General features: G+C 41.6%; 2 protein-coding genes across 3 annotated transcripts in view; one reads left to right on the top strand and one right to left on the bottom strand.

Moving 5' to 3' along the window:
* The window catches only part of PLPP1 (phospholipid phosphatase 1), a 61,156-nt gene extending 44,938 nt beyond the window's left edge, over window positions 1-16,218 (top strand). For both annotated transcript variants that reach the window (XM_048049400.2, XM_048049399.2), the window contains exons 4-6: window positions 1,646-1,703; window positions 14,137-14,313; window positions 15,762-16,218. In XM_048049400.2, coding sequence (XP_047905357.1) covers window positions 1,646-1,703; window positions 14,137-14,313; window positions 15,762-15,887 — 361 coding nt within the window. In that variant the 3' untranslated portion in view covers window positions 15,888-16,218. The remainder of the gene's footprint in view (window positions 1-1,645; window positions 1,704-14,136; window positions 14,314-15,761) is intronic.
* Window positions 16,096-20,385, bottom strand: part of MTREX (Mtr4 exosome RNA helicase) — a 46,965-nt gene continuing 42,675 nt past the window's right edge. The window contains exons 24-27 of the mRNA XM_066988915.1: window positions 20,066-20,122; window positions 19,499-19,661; window positions 16,661-16,765; window positions 16,096-16,320 (exon numbers count right to left, since the gene is read on the bottom strand). Coding sequence (XP_066845016.1) covers window positions 16,268-16,320; window positions 16,661-16,765; window positions 19,499-19,661; window positions 20,066-20,122 — 378 coding nt within the window. The 3' untranslated portion in view covers window positions 16,096-16,267. The remainder of the gene's footprint in view (window positions 16,321-16,660; window positions 16,766-19,498; window positions 19,662-20,065; window positions 20,123-20,385) is intronic.

Raw genomic sequence — 20,385 nt, 5'->3', positions numbered from 1 at the left:
AGACTTCCATCCAGAGATTAACTGCTGAGGGGTTAAGGAGTATTACGGTGGAGATGGTAAGATAGCAGTTTTGCTGCAGAACCTGGATTTGAATTTTAAACATCTGAAAACAATGCTGTCAGTACAGTTTTCCTGAATTGGAAATGTCTGTGATATCTCTATATATACAATGATCATCTTGCTCTTTTCAGAGAGCTTGTTTAGGGTCTCTGAAGATGAAAGCTATTGATAGTGTTTTAAACCAAGTGTAAACCAAGAATTCTTGAGACCTACACAGGACGCTTAGCATGCATTTTTCTTTCCACTGTCTGATGCAATTTCTTATTACTGTGCACGCAAATTGAGTTTCACTCGTGCATGAGATTGAAATACTCTTAAAGAAGGCAATCAAGCAGTGTTGAGTGTTGAACCCAATTATCCTACTGCGCATCATTACTCTTGGTGGGAAGAGCAGAGATGTTTCCCTTGACCAGGGATTTCCATTGATCCAGGCTCTCCTCCTGGCTCAGCCCCTGGAGTAGTGAGGTGGCAGAGGGCCACCAGGGGAGCTATGAAACTTTTAAAGTTGTCCTTGTTTGTGTATGTCAAATTTTAAGTGAGTTACGCAGCTAAATTACACAGATGCCTGTCAGAGGCCTGGTGGATAGCCTGTGAAATGGCTAAACAGTTGTAGGTGCTCCACATAAGGTAGGAAAAAATAGCTGAAGTATAATTTCATCTCTTGATTTAAGATTGAATCAGAAACCTCCTTCCATTTTACCAGCCTTTCTTGACAAAGAAGTGGCTGGGGTTTGTCCTGTGCACTGCTTGCCTCGGGTTTGGGAGCCCTGTCAGGCCTCTGCCGTTACTCACGGCCTCTTAGCGGCCGCCCACGTCTGAGGGCCCTGTCAAGGCCCTCCTTGGTGGCCTGGGGCTGTCGCTGTTGTCTACCCACACCTCTCAGCCTAGAAGCCCTCTTTCAGAAGATGTTGGAGGCAGTGTTGCTACTTCTTAAATGAAATAGCCAAGTGTAAAGCTGTTTCCACAAATGTGAGATGAGGTGTCACCTTTTGCACTTGGCTGGCGGATGAGCTGTCTTCCTGCCTCTTCCCCTGTCCCCTTCAGTGGGTCAATGATCAGCCTGTATGAAGTGGTATGTTTCACAAATATGTAGTACAAACATTTAAATACGAGTAGTCACTATCAGGCAATATTTAACTACTCAATTTTGGGTGAGTATGCCATTTATTTTCATAACCATACTGTGACTATCAGATGAGCACTTTTTAATTGATATTTACACTTTCAGTTTTGGTATTTATCAAGAACACCACACAAATATACTGCTTTAATATACACTTGTTTTCTAGTTTTGAGGATGTGCTCGCTTGCTGTTCAAACTTTAGTCAAAAGACAGGCAGTTACTACCACATGTTGAAATCAACTTAACATTGAAATACGATAGCTTCTCAATAGTGAAATCAGTCCTCTTTGTCAAAAACTGTCATCAGACATTAGGAATGGCTTTTGTGCACAGATAGCGTCCTGGAAGTAACAGCATGGGGATGTTTGCATTTTCCCTGTTCACTTGTGTAAGATAACTTAGTATCATTGTAGACTGTTGCAAATGGAAAAATAATGAAATGTCTCATCTCTTTTCTTCCAGACTATCGTTTTACTCTGGCCATTCATCATTCTCCATGTACTGCATGCTCTTCCTAGCAGTAAGTATACTCTTTCCATCTACATGGCAACAAAAAGTCTTATTTAGCACAAAGTAGAAATATTTGCTTGAGCTGTTTTGTGCAAGGGACACTAAAATAAGAAGTGTCTGACAATAAAACATGCAAAACCTACTTAAAGAAACAAACGCACACCTAGCCGTAAACTGTTAGCAAATTATTTTGAGTGTTGTATTGTTTGATATTGTTTATGTATGGTTATCCATTGCTTCTTCAATAAGTGCTTCTTTGAGTGCTAATCTTCAAAACGAGCCTTATATGTTTCAGGCCAAGTCAGCTAGGGTAACTCATTACTCTTAGAATAAATTTTGTAACACTGAAAAGTTTATGCATGTATACAAGATGGCACAGGATACTCATCTGTCAACTGTTTTAAAAAAAGCAAGTGTCTTTACTTGTTCATTGTCATTGGCATTCTCCAAAATTGTATAGGTCCACCTGTTAGGTGATTTCAAAAAAACAGGAAACAGATCAAAATCACTGTATCAATGATATGGTGAAGCAGCTATTGCTGTGTAGCAACCTAATACTGATTTCCTCCATTGTGTTTGTGTGTCTGATATAACTTCTTGCATGGTTTTTCTTGAGCAATGTGAAAATGTGGTATTACAAACTTGGAGACGAGAACTTAATAGTTGTATTATGAATATGGTTTATAATCTATACTAATTGGATTACAGTCATTGGTCGGGGATTTCAATCTGTCTGAACTTTTATCTCTGTCATGTGTATGAATAACGAGTCCTGCTTGCTGCAGCTTGTGGGAAAGGAGGTTGTGGTCAGGAGGACTTCTCAGCCAGTATAGACTGAGAAGAAAGGAAGTCGCTATTTTGAAACCTTGCAGCTGGTAATGAGAACTCCCCCCCATGCCTCAATTGCATGCTGTAATACTGAGAGAACCTTTAGTTTTAAACAGTGTGAATACAATATAATGGTATTGGGGCTGGACAGCTTGGACTTCAGACCTTGTTCGTTTAACCTACTAGGATTTTTTTAAAAAAGCAGCCTTTGGCAAAAAGGATTTTTTATTACTTCTTTTGAAGATGCTAATTTCTCCATGTGGGTTGAATAATCTTTTCTACAGTTGCCTGTGGCATAAGACTTTTTGTTTCTGTTCTTTTAAATCCACGTAGGAAGCTTGTGTGGATCGTTGCTGAACTCCTGTGCTGAGTTACAGGCAACTATGGGGTTTGTGTGTCTATGCATCCTTCACTCTTCACAACCTTCTGTATGGGGAAAGAGGTGGGACATTAGGGGTCAAGTCCCTCCTCTGTATGCCACTTGGAAAGGCTGTAAATCCAGAGTTCGTGTCAGCACCCTTAACGAGTAAAGGTACAAATATCCTTAACTCTCTTAACATAGCATTTATTTAACAATGATTTATTGTAGATTAGTTTGTCACTCAGGTATGGCAGACAAATGTTCATAATAATGTTCAGAACAGAGTTCAAGATTTGAGAGAGTAGTTTTGAAATCACAAACACGAAAAGGAACCTAATTCCCAAGTGTGCTCCCCTTCAGAAGGCCTGGGTTGGACCTGTCTAGCCGTGCATTCATCCGCATGGTGGCTGATGCTGCAATACTGGGACATGGGAGATGGTGCAAGAAAATGCTGTTGTAGCCCTCAGTTCTGTGCTTCTTGTGTGCTCACTCATCAAAAGAGTTTACCTTCTCACATGTTCCCTTCTAAACTGTGTACTGAATTCACACAGGGTCTGATTTCAGTAAACTTTTTTTCTCTAATATCCAGACCCTGGCCAGAGGAGGATGATGGGTGCTCTTCCCCTTTTCCTGCACCTCGGTTTCTTGTCTTGTGTCTCTGGCTGAGCTATGGTTGAATACAAATAGTAAGAGGTTTTGGGGAGATTAGACTTCTACTTTCTTCAGAGAGACATCCAAAGAGGGTTAACAACTCCTGTGCAGGATGTTTTTTCACTGATTAATACCGTACTGCTGCATACCAACCTTTGCATTGAATGCAGTCTTTCCAATAAAAGACAAAACTGGTGTATTCAAGCTGGTAGCTGCTGCAGGAAGGTGGGACAAACTTTCTTACCCTCCACCTTGCCCACGTGGCAAGGCAGCGTGCTGCCACTGGCCGTAAACCAGACCTGTGGCATCTGATAACCTGCTCGTTAACTGAACTCCCATGCTGGCTTCATCTGCTCTTTGCACACTTACTCCAGCTGCAGACTGAGTCATGAGTGGGACAGAATCGTGAACATGTGGCATTACTCATAGGCAGTGATAATCATAACCAGATGTATACATGCTGGTTGCCTAAGGACAAGAAGAATCTGCCTTGTGTGCATGCTGCAGAAAGCATACTCTTGAATGCTACTGAACACGTGTACTTTGTCAGGTTATGCATTTCAAAAAGGAGGGAACGCTTTGAGAGGAATAAAATGGGAAATGACCGGTGCAGATGGGTTAGAAGTGAACATGAGGTCATTCATTATTAATTTTTGGATATTTTAGATGCTTTGACTTGTGAACAGCTACGGTAGTGTCTGTGGAGTAATAATCCTTCTGGGTCTTGTTTCCTACTTAGCAGGATGCCTTGATGCTTTAAGGGTTGAATTAAGGAGGAAGTTTATCCTCCTGTAACTATATCAGAATGATTAAGAAAAGAAATCAGGAGGTGTTTATTTGTGCTTCACTTCCTATTGAGTGTTTATTCTCTGCTTTACGCTTTGCATTGTTTCTGCTTCTCATGGACATAAACATGCTGGTTTTGATCTTTGGAGAAAAAAAGATTATTTAATATTAGCACAACTCAAAACGCTGCTGTTGCTTAAGACATCTTTTTCTTAGCTGACAGGTAGTTTTCATTACTACATCTCTTAAGTGCTTATTTTTGGTAGTACGTGAGCGGGCTTTAGAAACATCACTGCAATAACCTGTCTGCTTCCTACTGAGGAAAAGTTCAGTGCTTTTGGGTTAGTGGGGAGCCCAACCATAAGAAAGAACAGGGACTGGCACAAGTTGTGCTGTGCTGGTTACAGGGATGTAGTACTTCGCAGGGAGCCCTGTTCAAACCATTGGTGACACGAACAATTCCGCAGGTCAGTGGAAGCTCTAGTATTTCAGCTGTGACCACACAGCTCCCCTGGTTTCGGAAGAGAAAACTGCAGCTTTAAACATACTCCTGTGATGAATATCCCATCCCGAAGTGAGGGCAGGGTACCTGGAAATACCCTGCAGCTCAGTCTTTATCCTTAATGGGAAGGATTTCTTGGTCGTGGTGGTTGTTTTTGTTTTTAAAGTTCTCTTAGGCATGTTGAGACTTAGTGTCTTTGTGTCTTGGAGGCTTTCCCCAGCAGCAGGCCTGTTAACTAGATGGTCTCATTTTCTTGCTTCAGGTATCTACAGCAGAAAAACGTGTGATTTGAGCATCTATAGGAGATCATGCGCAGGGAATCACTGGGAAGAGTGTTAGTTGAAAAACATGGTAATCTGAACTGCACAGAAGGAAGGATAGGAGCTGGAGGGTTTAAAATTCCAAACTGAGCATACATAATTTACACTTAGGATGAGTTAAGGAGACATGGAAGAATCTCATGTCCCATGAATAGTCTTAGGCAAGATATATCTGGGAATTCAGAGCATTTTTCCTTAGTTTGTCTTTTGGTTTGTGGAGCAGGCTTAGAGAGCAGAACTAAATTTTTAACTGCAGGAATGGAAATGTTTACTTGTAGGTAACTTGGGCCCCTGACTGTTTGGGAAGCTTTGCTCCCCAGTATTTGCAGTTACTTAATATTCCTTTCCCAGGTTCTTACATTAACACTGTTTGCCTTTTGTACATGTGGCAGGTAGGCTTTTAAAGGGTTATCTAAGTGAAAGGAATGACTGCTTCATACCCTATCAGCTGAAATACACCCATAATTGATAGCAGCTTTGTTAAGCTTAAAGCCTTTTATAGGAACTTCTAATGAGCCCATGCTTTGCTACCTTGTCTGTATTCTCAGTGTTCGTGTACAAAATCTTTGTGAACTGATCTCGTGTAGCTTGCTGTGTGAGACCATCTGGCATGAAGACAGAAGCAGGGGCGTTGCTTATGGCAAATCAGACTTTGGCACCTGGCACTGAGAAAGGAAACCTCATCTGCGGAGCGAGGAGAAGGATGTATTCATTCTGTTTCATAAAACCTTTATCTAACAAGTTCTAACAGAATGATAATACAGAAATGTGGGTTTTGTGTAACTTCAGGAAATGTTAAATAGCTCTATAATCTGCCTGTTTAAATAGCATATATCACCTCTAGCTTTCTTATGTTAGAGATCACTGCTGCATTTTTAACTGGATATTATGATGCCATGTCCATAACAACAATCTGTGGTGGACCAGTTTCTGGCCTCGGTTTTCAGCCCACTTCTAGGATAGACTTCTGTTTTCTTCTATATTTTTGTCAGCATAAGGAATGGATGAAACCATATTGAAATCCATTTTCAGAGTGTCACCCAGGAAGCTGTGGTAGAGAATGTGTTTAAGGGTCAATTTGGCAGAGCTAGAGGGGTCAGTTTGGGTCTCGTTGGAACTGTTATCTCTGCGATGCTGCTGCCAGCAGCCCCTTCTTGTGGGAAATGTAGAGAGTTTGAGCAGCAGCCGTATCTGGGAACCTAGTGACCTAATAACAGATGCTGGATCCCAAAGAGCTATCACCATCCCCTCCCCTTGCTGCTCCTCCCTTACATTACACAGCTGACGTGTTCTCTCCTGTGTCAGCAAAACCATTCCATCTTGGCCTGGAGAACAGGAGGATGAGCATATCTGAACACCTCTTCTATCAACGTCCTCGCTTCCAAACTGTCCCTCCTGCCTTGGAAGGAGATGCTGCAGATGAAGACAATTGGACTGAGTTTTTAAAAAAACTCTTTACAATAGCTTTCAGACAGCAGCTATAAATTGTTGAACATGCACCCTCTGTCTTCAGTGGCTGGAGTGACCCCGCTGCACGCAGGGCAGCTGTCAGAAATGGGCGCAGCTCAGTGATCGAATTGCTGTAACGGAGCTGGGCTTGGCTGCGGGTGGCCTGGGCACGTCGCTGGCTGCCCCCAACCCGGGGACGAGGAGCCGTGCTGCAGAGACCCAGCTGAGCTGCTGTGCTATTCCTGGGAGGGCAGTGTGTTTGTGTTGCCCAGGGTGGAGGCGGTGAGGAATCTCTGCAAAATGTAACTTGAGTTGCTTGTGAGCTCTCCCACAGCTCGTTGGGAAAGAACATCTTGTGTGCCCAAGGAAATAGGAAATTGTAGAAGAGCTGGAGAGCGGCTGGTATTTCAGTGACCCGGGCTCACAGCCCGATCCTTTAGCAGAGAGAGGACGTGCTAAACGAAAACGAAAGCCGGGTTTAGGCTTTTTTTTTGTACTTAGGCTACTAAATGCACCAGTCAAACTTTGGACTTGAAATCTTGTTTGTGTTGGGATTGGAGGTTGAATGAAACAATACGCAAACAAGGGCCTAGGAGCCTTTGACACAGTATTTTAGGTATGTCTATTTGCACAGCAGTGTTTCTTCACTTTCCCGAATGCTGCTGAACAGAGCTATGAATGTCCCTAATATGTTCCTGCCCACATGAAAGCTGAACACTACCCAGTCTTCAGAAACTAATGGAGAGGCATTTCCTACTGAAAGCATTTTGGCTGCTGCTTTGGGCAGAACCAAGCATGCTGCTCAAAGCAGAGATGAAAAATAAAGGACAACTGTTCATGCTGTGAAGCTCAAGTATGAAGGCACTCGTGCTTCTAAACTCGTATGCCCTCCCAGTGCACGTTTAATATCAGTATTTAGGCTTTTTTGTAGTAAGTGAATGAAGCCGAATGTCTTCTCCACAGTGTGCTTTGGAAATTGTAGCTGTTGGTAGTGCTGAGGCTGCTGTGAAGTGGGTCCTGTGGGACAGAGATAAGAGCATTACCTTATGGTGCTCACCTTCCATTGAGGCTTCCATAACTTGGTAGATAAAACAGAAAAATATTTGATTTCGCTTGTTAGAAAAGGGCCTAGTGCTAGTATGTACAGTAGAATAAAAAGTTACTGTTTACCCTGCTTTATGGTAAAAATTATGTCAGTAAACAATTATTTCTGCAATGTACAGCCAAGCTGGGGCTGGAGGATTACTATTACTGAAGCTATTACTTATCTACTGGGAAGTATCTATAAAGTAGATTGACTGTACTCTGAATTGAGTTTGGCTTTTGAACTAGTAAATGACAGGATGTTTCCCCACTGCACGGGAGGGAGCTCTCAGTATCAAATGCCTTTTGATGGCAGCATGCAGCTGTCTTAGACCAGGTTAGTACATGCGTTGCCTTTTCTACCCAGTCTGGCCAAGTTTATTTCCTTAATTCATCCGTCCAATGGATCAGCCCTCTGACCAGCTCACTGTGCTCTAAACATCAGAGCTAGCACAGGGGTGCCAGCATGGAAAACAGGGTTAAAGTGTAAGAGGGGTGGACCCTTGAAGTATGCGCAGATCTATGTCCTTTTCCTTCTCTGGAAGGGGAGAAATAATTCTGAGTCGTTCTTTCACCTTCATTTTCTTCACACTCAAAATAAAATGGTGGAGCAGATAAACCAGAGGTCATAAATGTGTGTTTTTAAGAAAATGAGTTCTTACTAAAAAGGCAAAATAAACATTTAAGTCTTTCACAGTTTTGTTTTTGTTTTAAAGCAAAAAAAACCAAAAACCCCAACTCACAAATGATCCATGAATTCTGCTACGTCTCTCTGGTGCTGTTAATAATAAAAACTTTGTTTACATTGTCTACTGTTTAAAATTACATGAGATAGGCGCTATCCGTATTAATACCAAGCTTTACATCAAACAGCCTGCAGTTTGACTTCTGGTTTGCAGGCAGTGTCTTGTTGGTTGGTGCTTGGGGCTCTGTGTTTATGTTCAGTGCTCTGGGTGCAAAGGGAGCTGTGGCACTTGCATGTAATGCTCTTACATAATCGCACGCCCGCCTGTGTGGCAGTTGTGCTGTTTCTCAGCACATCTTGTTTCTGTTGGGACACTTTTGTGCTGAGAATTGCAATTTTTACTCAGTTTCCTGGATTTCTTATACTGCTCTGATTTCCAGGGTCTGTGCTAGCTGAAATGTGAATAATAGCTCTTGTACGAAACAGCTTTTATGCAAAGGAAAATCTTGAGTTCCCTGTAACAAGCAAAAGGGAAGAGCTATTCTGCAAACCTCCACAGAAGTGGAAAGCTTGGAAGATGTGAAGGGGGGGATTTTTCCCCCAGTGTTGTCTAGTGCAGGAGGGCAGAGGTCCTGGTCTGTGCTACTGGATTATCGAGCAGGCGTGGGACAGGAGACGGCAGGCCACCCACGTGTCTGTGGACACTTTCTGTTGCTTCTTATTTATTGTTATGCAAGAATACGGGTAAATGTGTTGTCTTTTCCATTCTTTCGGAGAGCGGTGTTTGGGTAACAGCTTGCATTGAAAATACTGGACTGCAAGGTGTCTTGTATAAGCTGGTAGTAAAGGGGTGATTGGAGTATCCTCTCCTTACGGAGGGGCAACGCTTCCTAACTTACTGCTGGAGCTGAAGGACGGGCTGCTGCGTTGGCTGCCTGTGCATCCACAAAGCTTCCTGACGGGGGGATGGGGGGAGGATGGCATCCTTCGATGTCCACAGAAACACAACTCTTCCTGTCCTACAAATGTGCTGGCATTCTCAGTCTTTATTCTTACTTTCTTATCCCCAAATCTTCCGGAGAGTTTTGCCCTGTTTTATCGTAACTCTTGAGGCTGGTGGTTCCTTTTTTCTAAGTCTAAAGGGCAGTACTATCACCTCCTGTGCTTTCTCTTCCTTCCATCCCTTCATCATTAGCAGCACAAACCCAGAACACACTACCTCTTTACCCCCTCTCCTCACCCCAGAAATCCCAAAGCCAACCGCATGCATGTGTACACGCACTCGAGGTGGCTTATGCATAACTATTTCAGAGCTGCTTGGTTTGGGAAAAAATCCTTACGGTGCGTTTCCACAACTCTGATTACTCTTCGTGGCTCTTGGGGCTTCTTGGGTCAGCTGACTTGCTCTTAGGGAGAAACCTTCCTAACTGCACTCAATCGTGGATCCAGAGAGTTATTACAACTGCAGTAGAATCTGGTGCCCATTAACAGAGCAAATAAATTAACAGCAACTGGGGCTGTTTCTTAATGCTCAGGTAGATACCGTGAAAACAAAGATTGACCGTGAGTAGTGGTCTATTTGCTTGCTCTTATAAAGTTAGTATTGGACTACTGTGGTCTCAAAGTAGGGCTTATTTCATAGGAAAACTGATCTTCTGCACCTTTTTTTTTTCCCCCAGCTCTTTACCACTTTTACTCAGGCAAATCCAGCAGTGTTCTCTGATTCTCCCATGTCATGGGGGAAGGTTTCTATAGGAAAAACACATTTCCTTTCTGGTCTGCTATTAGTTTCGTGATGCTGTGAATGTATTAGGATTGATGAAACAAAAGTAAGGGAGAAAACAGTTACATCTCCAAAGGGAAACTGATCTTCCTATTCCTTAGGACAGAACAGGACACCTGTAGGGAGTGTGATTAACAAGGCCTTTTCATACCAGGAAATTCAAAATCCTGTTAAAGAAAACAATTTTCAGTCAGTGACAGGACAAGTTGATATATACAAGCAGTAAGTCGTCCTGGGCGGAGTGGAAGAAAGAACCCCAAAACTTTCTCTGCTCTTTCCGTACTTGTAGGAGGACTGGCACTGCAGGAGGATTTTCTGTACTTTTTGTACCGCAAAATGTTTTGCTATACAGAAATCTTGCGTAATAGGTTTCTGGAAAAAAAGCTGAGAAGATACTAAATGAAAGATGATCTAGAATTTTTCAGATCTTTAGTTTTAATATTTTATAAATGACCTCAGTGGAACGAGTAGGTTTTAGCAGATGTAAGAATTTTGTGCCCTTAAGGCAGGGACGTGAGGTGTTAGCTGTTCGGAAATTCTCTCATGAAGCCGCAGATTACACCCCCAAAGTCTGTCTAGGAAATAGTCACCGTACTTTAAAATTAGGCAGGCAGGCGTGCGTATGTGTATTAATACTACTTCGGTGGAAGAGCAAATAGTTGAAAATTATGCTAGAAATGTTGAGTAGCAAATAATTCTCCAGTTGCAGAGACCCTTCCATTCATGTCTGCGGCTTCTTGCAAGAAGCCACAAAGTGGCTGTGAGTTTCTCTTCATTCCTGTGTGTATTTTTAGAAATGAAGTACTAGACCATAGATTAAGAAGAAACTTGTGTTCAGGATGTGTGTGGTGTAGAGAACATATTTTCATTATAGAGTAAGCATTAGCTAGTGAAAGAAATGTTGGTGATTATTTAATCCTATTACAAGAGTGGTTCTGTGAAATCTATTTGTGCACTTTGAAAAACAAAAACATGAGAAACTGCAGGATGGAGTAGGGAAGAGAAATAGATCACAGCTGAATGGTGTTTCTGAAAGACCAGAGATGCTCAGAAACAGGATAGCAGGGAAGACAGCAGCAGTAACTTTACTGAACTGATAGGAGCATGTTGCTACCAGAACAGCTCTGGATGCTTGCGCTGCATTCGTAGGCTCACAAAAATTTCTCAGCCACAAGTGAAACACTGGTGAGAGGCATTACAATCATGTTAACCAGATGAAGTTTCCTGAAGGTGAAGTTTCCTAACATTCCTGCTGCTGCTTGTGTTGAAGAAAAGTTTCACCTGGAAGGCTTAATCCTTTTCAGCTGAGGAGGGAGGAAAGGCAGGGATTTGTTTCTGATTCCATTCATCTGTGTTGTGACTTTAAATAGGAGCAAAACCAGGCTCAACACCACCACCACCCAAAAAAACATACAACAAAGAAAGAACCAGAGGCATGCTTCGTGTATAGGGAGGGGATCTGTAAAGTCCGAAGTGATTGCCTCATGTTATCAGTCAGCAGGGCCAAAACAGCAGTAAGTGTGAATGCAGTTTAATGCCAGGGCATACGTATATGATGCATGTAATGCTATGTAAAGGGCTCTTAGGCACGCTTCTGGTATCAAGCTTGTTTTATTTTACATTTGATGGAATCAAAAGGCGAACTGACTGCTTTGTTTTGCTGAACGTTACCGACCTGTTTCAGCCCAGGTTTGTTGCTGTTGTCTAAGACTGAGTCAGGGTAGGAGGAACAATCTTTGGGGAGGGCATGACTGCCCGAGCCTATTAAGAGTAATGTGAATGTGAAGTTACCTGCTTAAAAATAACTCGGAATCTGCCATTGCAGCAGCTGGCTCGTAGGAGAAATGACTCTCCACCTAATGAGCAGTATCAGAAAGCACAATTGTAACCAGAACAGCTGTTACTTCTGAAATTAAACACAGCCGCCATCGGCCACACTGATGCTTCGCTGTGGTATGATTTCTCACCCTTCCCAGGCTGGATTCTGGAACAATATAAATCCACCCCCTAGCAGGGGGTGCAAGAAGGGCTTTGAGGATTTTCTGTACAGCTTCTGCAGCTGGTGCTGTTCAAGCCTGCAAGAAGTGCCTAGGACTGATAAAAGCCTGTAGCGAACTGCACATCTTCTACAGGTGATGAAGCAGCTCCAGGTCTTAATTATGGCTAGAGACTGCTCTCTTCATTCAAATGAAACCTCCATGTAAATGTCAAAGCCAGCTTTCTTGCTTGCTGATTTGTAATGCAAAAGGAAAATAAGAAACTTGCCTTGAATATATGCTGCCTAGGGGAGATTCAAAGTACTTTAGTAATTTGATGTTGCGGACTGGTACAGCTTTTCAAAGCTTACTTTTTGTGAGGCTTGCCTCATTTTCTTCCTTCAGAAGTAAACTCAGTTTTCCCACCTATCTGCAGTTGCATAACCCTTTTTCTTAATATGACTGTATGCTTCTGCCAACTACCAGAAATGCTTACATGGAAAAAACTTTATTACAGCAAGGTATTTTTAGCTGCCTTCAGCAGAATTCAGTGGGAATAGGGAAAGGGGAAAGAACAGCCAGTATCAAATCATCAGCCAGCCCTTTGTAGACTACCAGCATGTGTTCTGTGGACCCACCTCTGCTCTCTCTGACACCTGGTCTACTTGAAGTAAATCCAGAAGTAGTGTTAATGTAAGACCATTACAACACCCTTCATTAGAAGAACTATGTGACAGATAACTCACAAAGAGGCTGAACAGTTTCCCCTTTTTCCTTGTGGTAAAATTAAGGTCCCCAGAAATATGCGGAGTGCTGCTACTTAAAGGAAAATATTTTCCAGTTCAGGCTTAGCCGAAGCTTCTTCAGAGTCTGATTTCATTCTGACCTTGCTATTAAAGAGAAGCAGTTATGGATAGTGTTGATCTTTTTGACGGTCCATTTATAGCTTAAAAAGTCAGCATGTCAAAGTCATGATGCAAGTTACTCAGAGAAACCAACCAAACATTCCTCAAATGTTTAACTTTGGAAAGTAGCACCTCTGCATCTACAGTGCGTGCTCTATGCCCATATTGACACTGTAAATGTGGTGCTTCTAAAAGGTAGCCATGGCTTTTGAGGCTGGCAGCGGAGGGATTTACCAAGAGCTTAGTATGTTGTCTCAGTGCCTGAAGTCTGTCTTAGTTTGCTTCTGTGATTTTGCAAGACTGTCAATTAAGGTTTTGTACTAGACCTGGAGTTCCTAGATGGTATTGAAAGACGTACTTGATGTTAAATATAACTTCCAACTGTATTGTTCTCCCCAGTAAATACAGTAACTATGCTGCCTCTTTCGGTAACAAGATCATGTTCCAGAATAAATCCAGTGATGTTTACAGGGTGGACAGTTAGAAGTTCCTCTTATGGCTGAAATAAGAGGTCTCTGTCGTAGATAGGACAGAGGAGACGCACGGTAAAGATCCTGCCTTTTTTTTTGTGGTGTCATGGAATGAGTTTGAGACAACACATCAAAAGCACAGGCATATATATAAGATAAGTAAGAGCTGAGGGGGAGAGAAAAAGAATGGAACCTGCATACATCCATTTGTTTACCAGACTAGTAACATGGTTAGTACGCAGCTGGAAAGGACTGGGAATAGGTTAAGTGAAATAAACCACAGACGGCTGAGGAATGTGATTCTAGATCTAGATCATGATACTCGTTGGTCGTAACAGGTAACTACAGCTGGAATGTTATGCTAGAAGTTTGGTAGTACTAAAGGTGATGGAACTGGGAATAAAGCTTAAAAGGCTTAAAAATTGGCCAGCTGTGTGCATAGACTATGTGAATGTTACTCAGAGTGCTATTGTGCTTCCTGCTTAGAGCAAGATGGGGCTCTACATTTGTAAGACGTACGTTTCTGGATGTTGCCATGTCTCTGAACACAGGTTTAACTCAACTCTGAACAGACTGAAGGCAATTTAATGTAACTGCTTTGTATTTACAGCATTTTATATCAATTTTTCTTTTTTTTGCTTTAGCTTTACCTTCAGGCCAGGATGAAAGGAGACTGGGCAAGACTTGTACGTCCCACCCTACAATTTGGTCTGATTGCTGCATCCATCTACGTGGGTCTGTCACGTGTTTCTGATTACAAACATCATTGGAGTGATGTTTTAACAGGACTCATCCAGGGAGCGCTGGTAGCTATACTCATTGTAAGTAGCTCCTGAAGTGCGTGCTCGTGTTCTGAATGCTGCGTCTATAAACAAAATGGTAGAACAGTGGGCTGTGTTCTACCTTCCTATTGTTTTGAAAATTGCCGAAGAGTGGGGAGAACAGCTCCTTGAACGGGGTGCAGTAATACTGCTGCAGGTAGTGAGGCAGACTCTGGGCCAATGATGCAGTAGAGGCTCTTTTCCCTGTTAGACAAAACTCTGCCAGCACAAGAGCTTTGCAAGTAACTGAGATGGAAATAGCCAACTACAAAAACACCTGGGCCTCTATAAAACACCTTTTGTTTCTAGACAAGTTCTAAATCCCAAGTATAATAACAGGAAAACTGAAAACTGTGTATATGAGGTAAGCAGGGAAAAAAAAAAAGCCAAGGTACCTCTATGCATAAGGGCAGAGCCTCTGCAGCCTGGGGGAAGGGTCAGATTAAGGAGGAGACTTCTGGTCCAGAGACATGAACTAACTGAACGCGCAGTGAAGTTACCCAGAACTGAGGCTCACCCATAAGGAATGGCTTGTTTTCAGACTGATTTTTCTGTTTGAATTGCTAGAATGAATTAATGCAGTTTGTATGGCTTCCCAGGCCTGCTACGGCTTTGCTATCTGTTAAATGACTTTTATGTTTTTAGATTACACTAAAGTTGTTCTGATACAACCCCAAATTCTAAGAGTTGCAGGCAGTGAGAAATGCCACAGACCAAAGAGGTGCAGGGTATTTCTATTACAGAAAAGGTATCGGGGCTTAAAAGGATGTTTTTAAAAAGATGCTTGATTATGCAAGAATGAGTAGGAAGTAGCATTACCGTGAACAAAGAGGAGTTGAAAGATAAAGGAAATTAAAAAAAAAAAAAACAAAACTGAAAGTGTTCACCTCCAGAACCAGTAAATGAGCATGCTGGATACCTGGGAATGGCTCACTAAATTGAGTGAACTCAGCATTGAAGTGTAAGCTGAAATGTACCCAGTGTGCAGCTGAAGCAGCATGCTGGTAAATCAGTCCCCAGCACGGAGTGTGGCTTCTTCAGTCACCTGAAGCTGCCTTCTGCAGTTCTGAGGTTTGCAATGGGAGGGGAAGAGGTGATGTAGGAAGGGAAAGGATCACAAGGGAAGGTTTCTTATTGTACTGGATGCAGCACTGTACCTAGCACCTGTACTGGTATGACTTGGAGAAGAAGGATGTGGGCGGTTGGGGGCACAGCAAGCTGCAGAATGAGATCAAGGCCACCAGCTTTTAAAGAAATGCAAATAAATGACGCTTATGAAAAACTGAATGCTTGCTCAGCTAAAAGCACAAGCTCCTCTAGCGATTTTCTGTTGGTTTAATCTGTTTAGATTTTGTTAATTTATCTTAGAGTATGAAAGATATTTTCCTGTAAAAGCATTTACCCATTGTTTACAAGAGGAAGAGCTTAACACTAATTTGTTCGTTTAGGTTGTGTATGTGTCTGACTTCTTCAAAGTGAGAGGATGTACGTTTCAACCAAAAGAGGATTCCCATACAACCCTGCATGAGACGCCAACAAACGGAAATCACTTTGGCAGCAATCATCAACCATGAAGAATGATCACTTCAACTGACTTGGTCTCTGAAAGGAAAACAATTTCATCAGTCAACTATGTAATATAAGTAAATGCCTTTAAGGGACTGCTGCTGCTCTTGGATGCTCACTTTTCCTGTATATAGTAACACTTACTACAGTTATGTATATCTAAAATTTAAATTGCTGTTGGTTCAAGCTCTTGCTTAAAAAAAAAAACAAAGCTAGTCAAACTGTAAATTTTTATTAAAAATGTGGTAACACTTCTACGACATACACTGCTGTTTGTACATGCCTTGTTGAAATTATTGTGGTTTAAATACACACAATTAAAACAATGTCTTGACTGAAGATGTGAAATGGGAATTGATTTTGTATCGTCCTCAGAATATTCCTTCTGTTACAGGTAAAGGCTTGCAGCAAAAACAATATCTCTCTTGATTTTTGTAATACCTGTGGAAAAGGAAAAAACATTAATATCTAGCACTATAATTGAAACAATTACTTCTATTTTGTTACAAGTACAGCTATAACAACACATGTTAAGCCATAAATGAAAGTCATTGTACTTTCAGTCATTGTACATTTTCAGTCACACATTTGCATACAGAAACAACACTACTTAACTTCTTATTAGGTAAAGCTTTCTAACGTCTATGTTACCTTATACGGAGAGCAAGACTGTTCGTTACATGAAGTCAATTAGTCAAAAAAAAAACACACAACACAACCCCGAGCCTTGCCTTTCTTATGCTTTATAGAATAACTTACATTGTGGAATTTGAATACCTACCCTCTGCAAACTTGTTTTCCAGCTCTGTGTTTCCAATAGCTTTTGCAGCCTGGCACATCTGTCGGAGCAGTTCCTCCAGCCTTCTCATACAACGAATTATGCTACCTGTATAAAAAGAGTGAGGGACTGACCGCTTTGCATCTCCTGACCAACACCTCACTGAAGAATTCAGCTGCTTAAGCCCCCCCCCCGCCCTTGACACAAAGCAATACATCTTTCTCCAGCCCTGTTGAGTAACTTTCAGAACTCACCTACACAAATGTGCAAGAAGAGCCATGTAGCTTAAGCCATGTGTAGTCTAGCTCACTGTTGTTTTGTACCTTTTCCCATCAGACATCTCCTTGAAGTTACTGTTCACGTCCTGTCCTGTTTTTGTTTTGTTCTAATGCTTTTGCAGCCTCTAACGCTCTCTGCTGAGGAGACTTTTGGTTTGGTAATTCCCAGCAGATTTTTCGTTCAAGTATTTGTCAAGACCTCCCTCAAACATGCTACTTGCACAAGTCTGCTGCTTTAAGAACTACCACATTAGTCATCTTGAACTAGGCTCCTGTTTTTCTTTAAATTAGTCCTAGTTGTTTTGATGGTAGAGACAGTAAATTGTATACCTTAGGCAGCTGTGCTTGCCACGTGTGTGGACCACTATACCATTAATACCTGTTGCCTACACTTGCTTCCACAAAAGTCAGTCTGGAACTGATTAACAGGGTACTCAGCTCAGTTCAACCAGTCTTCTCTCCTGCTGTAAAACAGTAATCTCCATTTCTTCCCACCACATTTCAATTTAATGACAACTCATTTTCATTAACCTATCGCTGCGCCTCCTACTTGCAGCAAGCACATTTCTGGAGCTCCTGGGCTTACGATGGAGCCTGAAGACATGGCCACTTACCAGAAATACAAGCTTTCACGCTGCAGTTATTTGCAACCAAAAGCAAAAACTTGACCATCGCTACTGATAAAAGAACAGAATGCCATCTATTTTTAATACTTCCTTTATGGCTTGTGATGGCACACCATCAGCTCCAGACTTCTGTGCAGGAAGTTCTGCTACAGCCTGTTAGCCTGGGCAGCAGCACAAAACTCTCTCACCCATGAAGAACACAGGCATCCAGAAAAACACTTTTTATTGCGTTTGGGAGCTCATGAAAAGCCAAGTTAAAAAAGCAAAAGTGGTGGGTGGCTTCCAGTGAGCTCCAATTGCCTGGCCCATTTTCTGCCTCCTTAGTGAAATCGGCGCACAGCAGTGAAGCTGGGGCTCCCTGTACTCAGCAGCTCATCCCTGCTGATACCATACTGCCTGGACGGCAAAGAGGAAAACAGCACTGAAATCCTATACCACAGGGGAACAACCTCTGTGGAAAATAAGTCAGGGAACACAAATACCTTATATAAGGATTTGTATTTATCAAAATAAGGACTTGTATTTTTTTTTATTTTTATATTTTAAATCACTATGGCAACTTGGGTAACCTGCACAAACTCTTGCGATTTAGTAACACTACCCTGCATTTAGGTAAGTGACAAGGGATGTCCGAAAAGCTTTCCATCCTTCTGGACAATGCAGAGAAAAATCAGTCCATTACAAGGTGGAGGGAAGACTCATGCATCAATGCCTGCCACAAGAACTAACCTCAAAATGCACCCTTAAGATTTAATTTTGAAGGAGCCTGCACTGTTCTCATCAACAGAAGGCATGCCAAAAAGACTAGGACAAAGCTGACTGACTAGCCTTAACCAAAGCAGGATAAATAGGAAATGTTACTGCCACTGCATATTCTAAACAGTCAAGAGCAGACATACAAAAACACAAGGCAGCTACTGCTGTTTTTGTGTTCCCCTCACTCAAGATGTATCAGCAGCAGATGTAAGGTTCAGACATTAATTTCCACAAGGCACTTGCTGAATGCAAAACTAAAGGACTGCCAGGATTCCTGTTGGTCACAGGCAACCTGGTTTAGGAGGTTCCTGGGTCTAGGAATTGAGTTTCTAAACACAGGAATGCGGTTGTGTTAAGGCCTCCCCTTTGTAACACAGCATCTGAGAGAAGCAAGGCAACGGTGACAGTAATAACTTCACAAAGGATTTCCAGCATTGGTCATTACACACAGAACTGTAAGACTGGGGAACCAATCCTACCATTCCCCTCAACTTTCGACATACTTGCTAAAAGAAGAAATTAGGTTTTTATTCTGGTGGGACCTTCACTTGAATGGTTTGTTTTTTAAGGAAGCATCTGGGCTTGAAGTCACTCTACTTTTAACATAATGAAAAGTCCTCAGTACCCTTCCTGAAGGGACAGTTTCTAGTTCTCCAGTTTTAGGAACAAAATTAGCCCAGGTGACAGGTTACTCTAGACTTTTCAAATACCTGCTCTGCACTGCTGTGATGACCCATCCAAAACAGAATTGGTTGCCACCTCTCACTTCTGTCATTGTTATGACAGCAGGAGGAACTTTAACAAGTAAATAAAATACTTAACTGCAATGAGAAGTGTAAAAGCTGTACTTTTTTCTCAATGGCAAGCATTTGGAACATGGTATTTTTGCTCTAACTAGCAAAGGTAACCATTACCATTTGTTGCAATGGTTAGGATTTCTGAGTTTTACGGACAATTTAAAAAAATTTAAGACACCCCTTAAGTCTTCTGCAGGTTCTAATTTATCAGCAGTGCAGCTATGAATTTTAATATATAGTAAACAATTTTCCCACATGGTTTTAGCCATGCAGACACTTCAATATATCAGAGTTAAGAAACTCTGTGATCTATTCTAAGGCTATTCAGAACTCAGACATTTTTGTTTACCTGTCATCCCCCCAAAGAAGAACTGATTAACATACCTTCAAAGACATCAGTCATCTTGCAAATGTGAGCAAAGCTAGCTCCATTTGCCCATGTATACACAACGTCCATGAGGTTGGGTCTGAAAGAATTTAAGTAATTTTCTTCATCAATTTCCAGTTTTGCTTCTGCTGATACCTTGGCAATTCTCTTAGCACACTCCTTTAAAATAAAATATTTAAAATTTATGGTAAGCTTTAACAGATTAAGCGTTTAACCAACAGAAATGTTTGCACAGTATTAGGTACTGCACACAAGACAGTTTCCTTTCTAGTGTGAAATTATTCCGAAAAATAAACCACGGATCACATTATTATTTAAATGTGCCTGCACCAACAGCTACAGTGTTGTAAGCAAGCTTATACAAAGTTTTTAAAGGCATGTTCTAAATTAGAATTAAGATTTATTGTGAACAAGACAACTTATTATTACACACAGCAAAACCACATGCAATCAGCGCCAGCCAAGTCCAAAACCAAGTCTTCATCACGTGCTTTTTATACAATAAACTTCAAACACACTAGCATTAACCCTGAGCTCAGGCAGATTTCTAATAGGCAGATTACCTGCATTTGCCGAAGTGGTCCTGCCAACTGCTCTGTCAGTTTTGGCATTTCACTGGACTGAAAAAGAAGATATTAAATAACATCACACACTAAAAGAAGATATTAAGGAACATCATTCACTCCCATGTATTTGTCCTAAATCAAATCAGATGCAAAAACAAAAGTTACGATGTATGCCAACGTCATCTTAAATGTTTCCTGTGACTTCTCAAACCTATTATCAAACTCTCTTAAGTCTACTGAATCCCTCAAGCGCTTGTTTCTCAAAGTAAACCAGGAAACAAATCATTCATGCACATAACAATAATAAGAAAAAAAAG

Source organism: Anser cygnoides, chromosome Z (assembly GCF_040182565.1).
Source record: "Anser cygnoides isolate HZ-2024a breed goose chromosome Z, Taihu_goose_T2T_genome, whole genome shotgun sequence".
Lineage (NCBI taxonomy): Eukaryota > Metazoa > Chordata > Aves > Anseriformes > Anatidae > Anser > Anser cygnoides.
The sequence above is the reverse complement of the archived record's forward strand: the minus strand, read 5'-3'. Positions and strand labels throughout refer to the sequence as shown.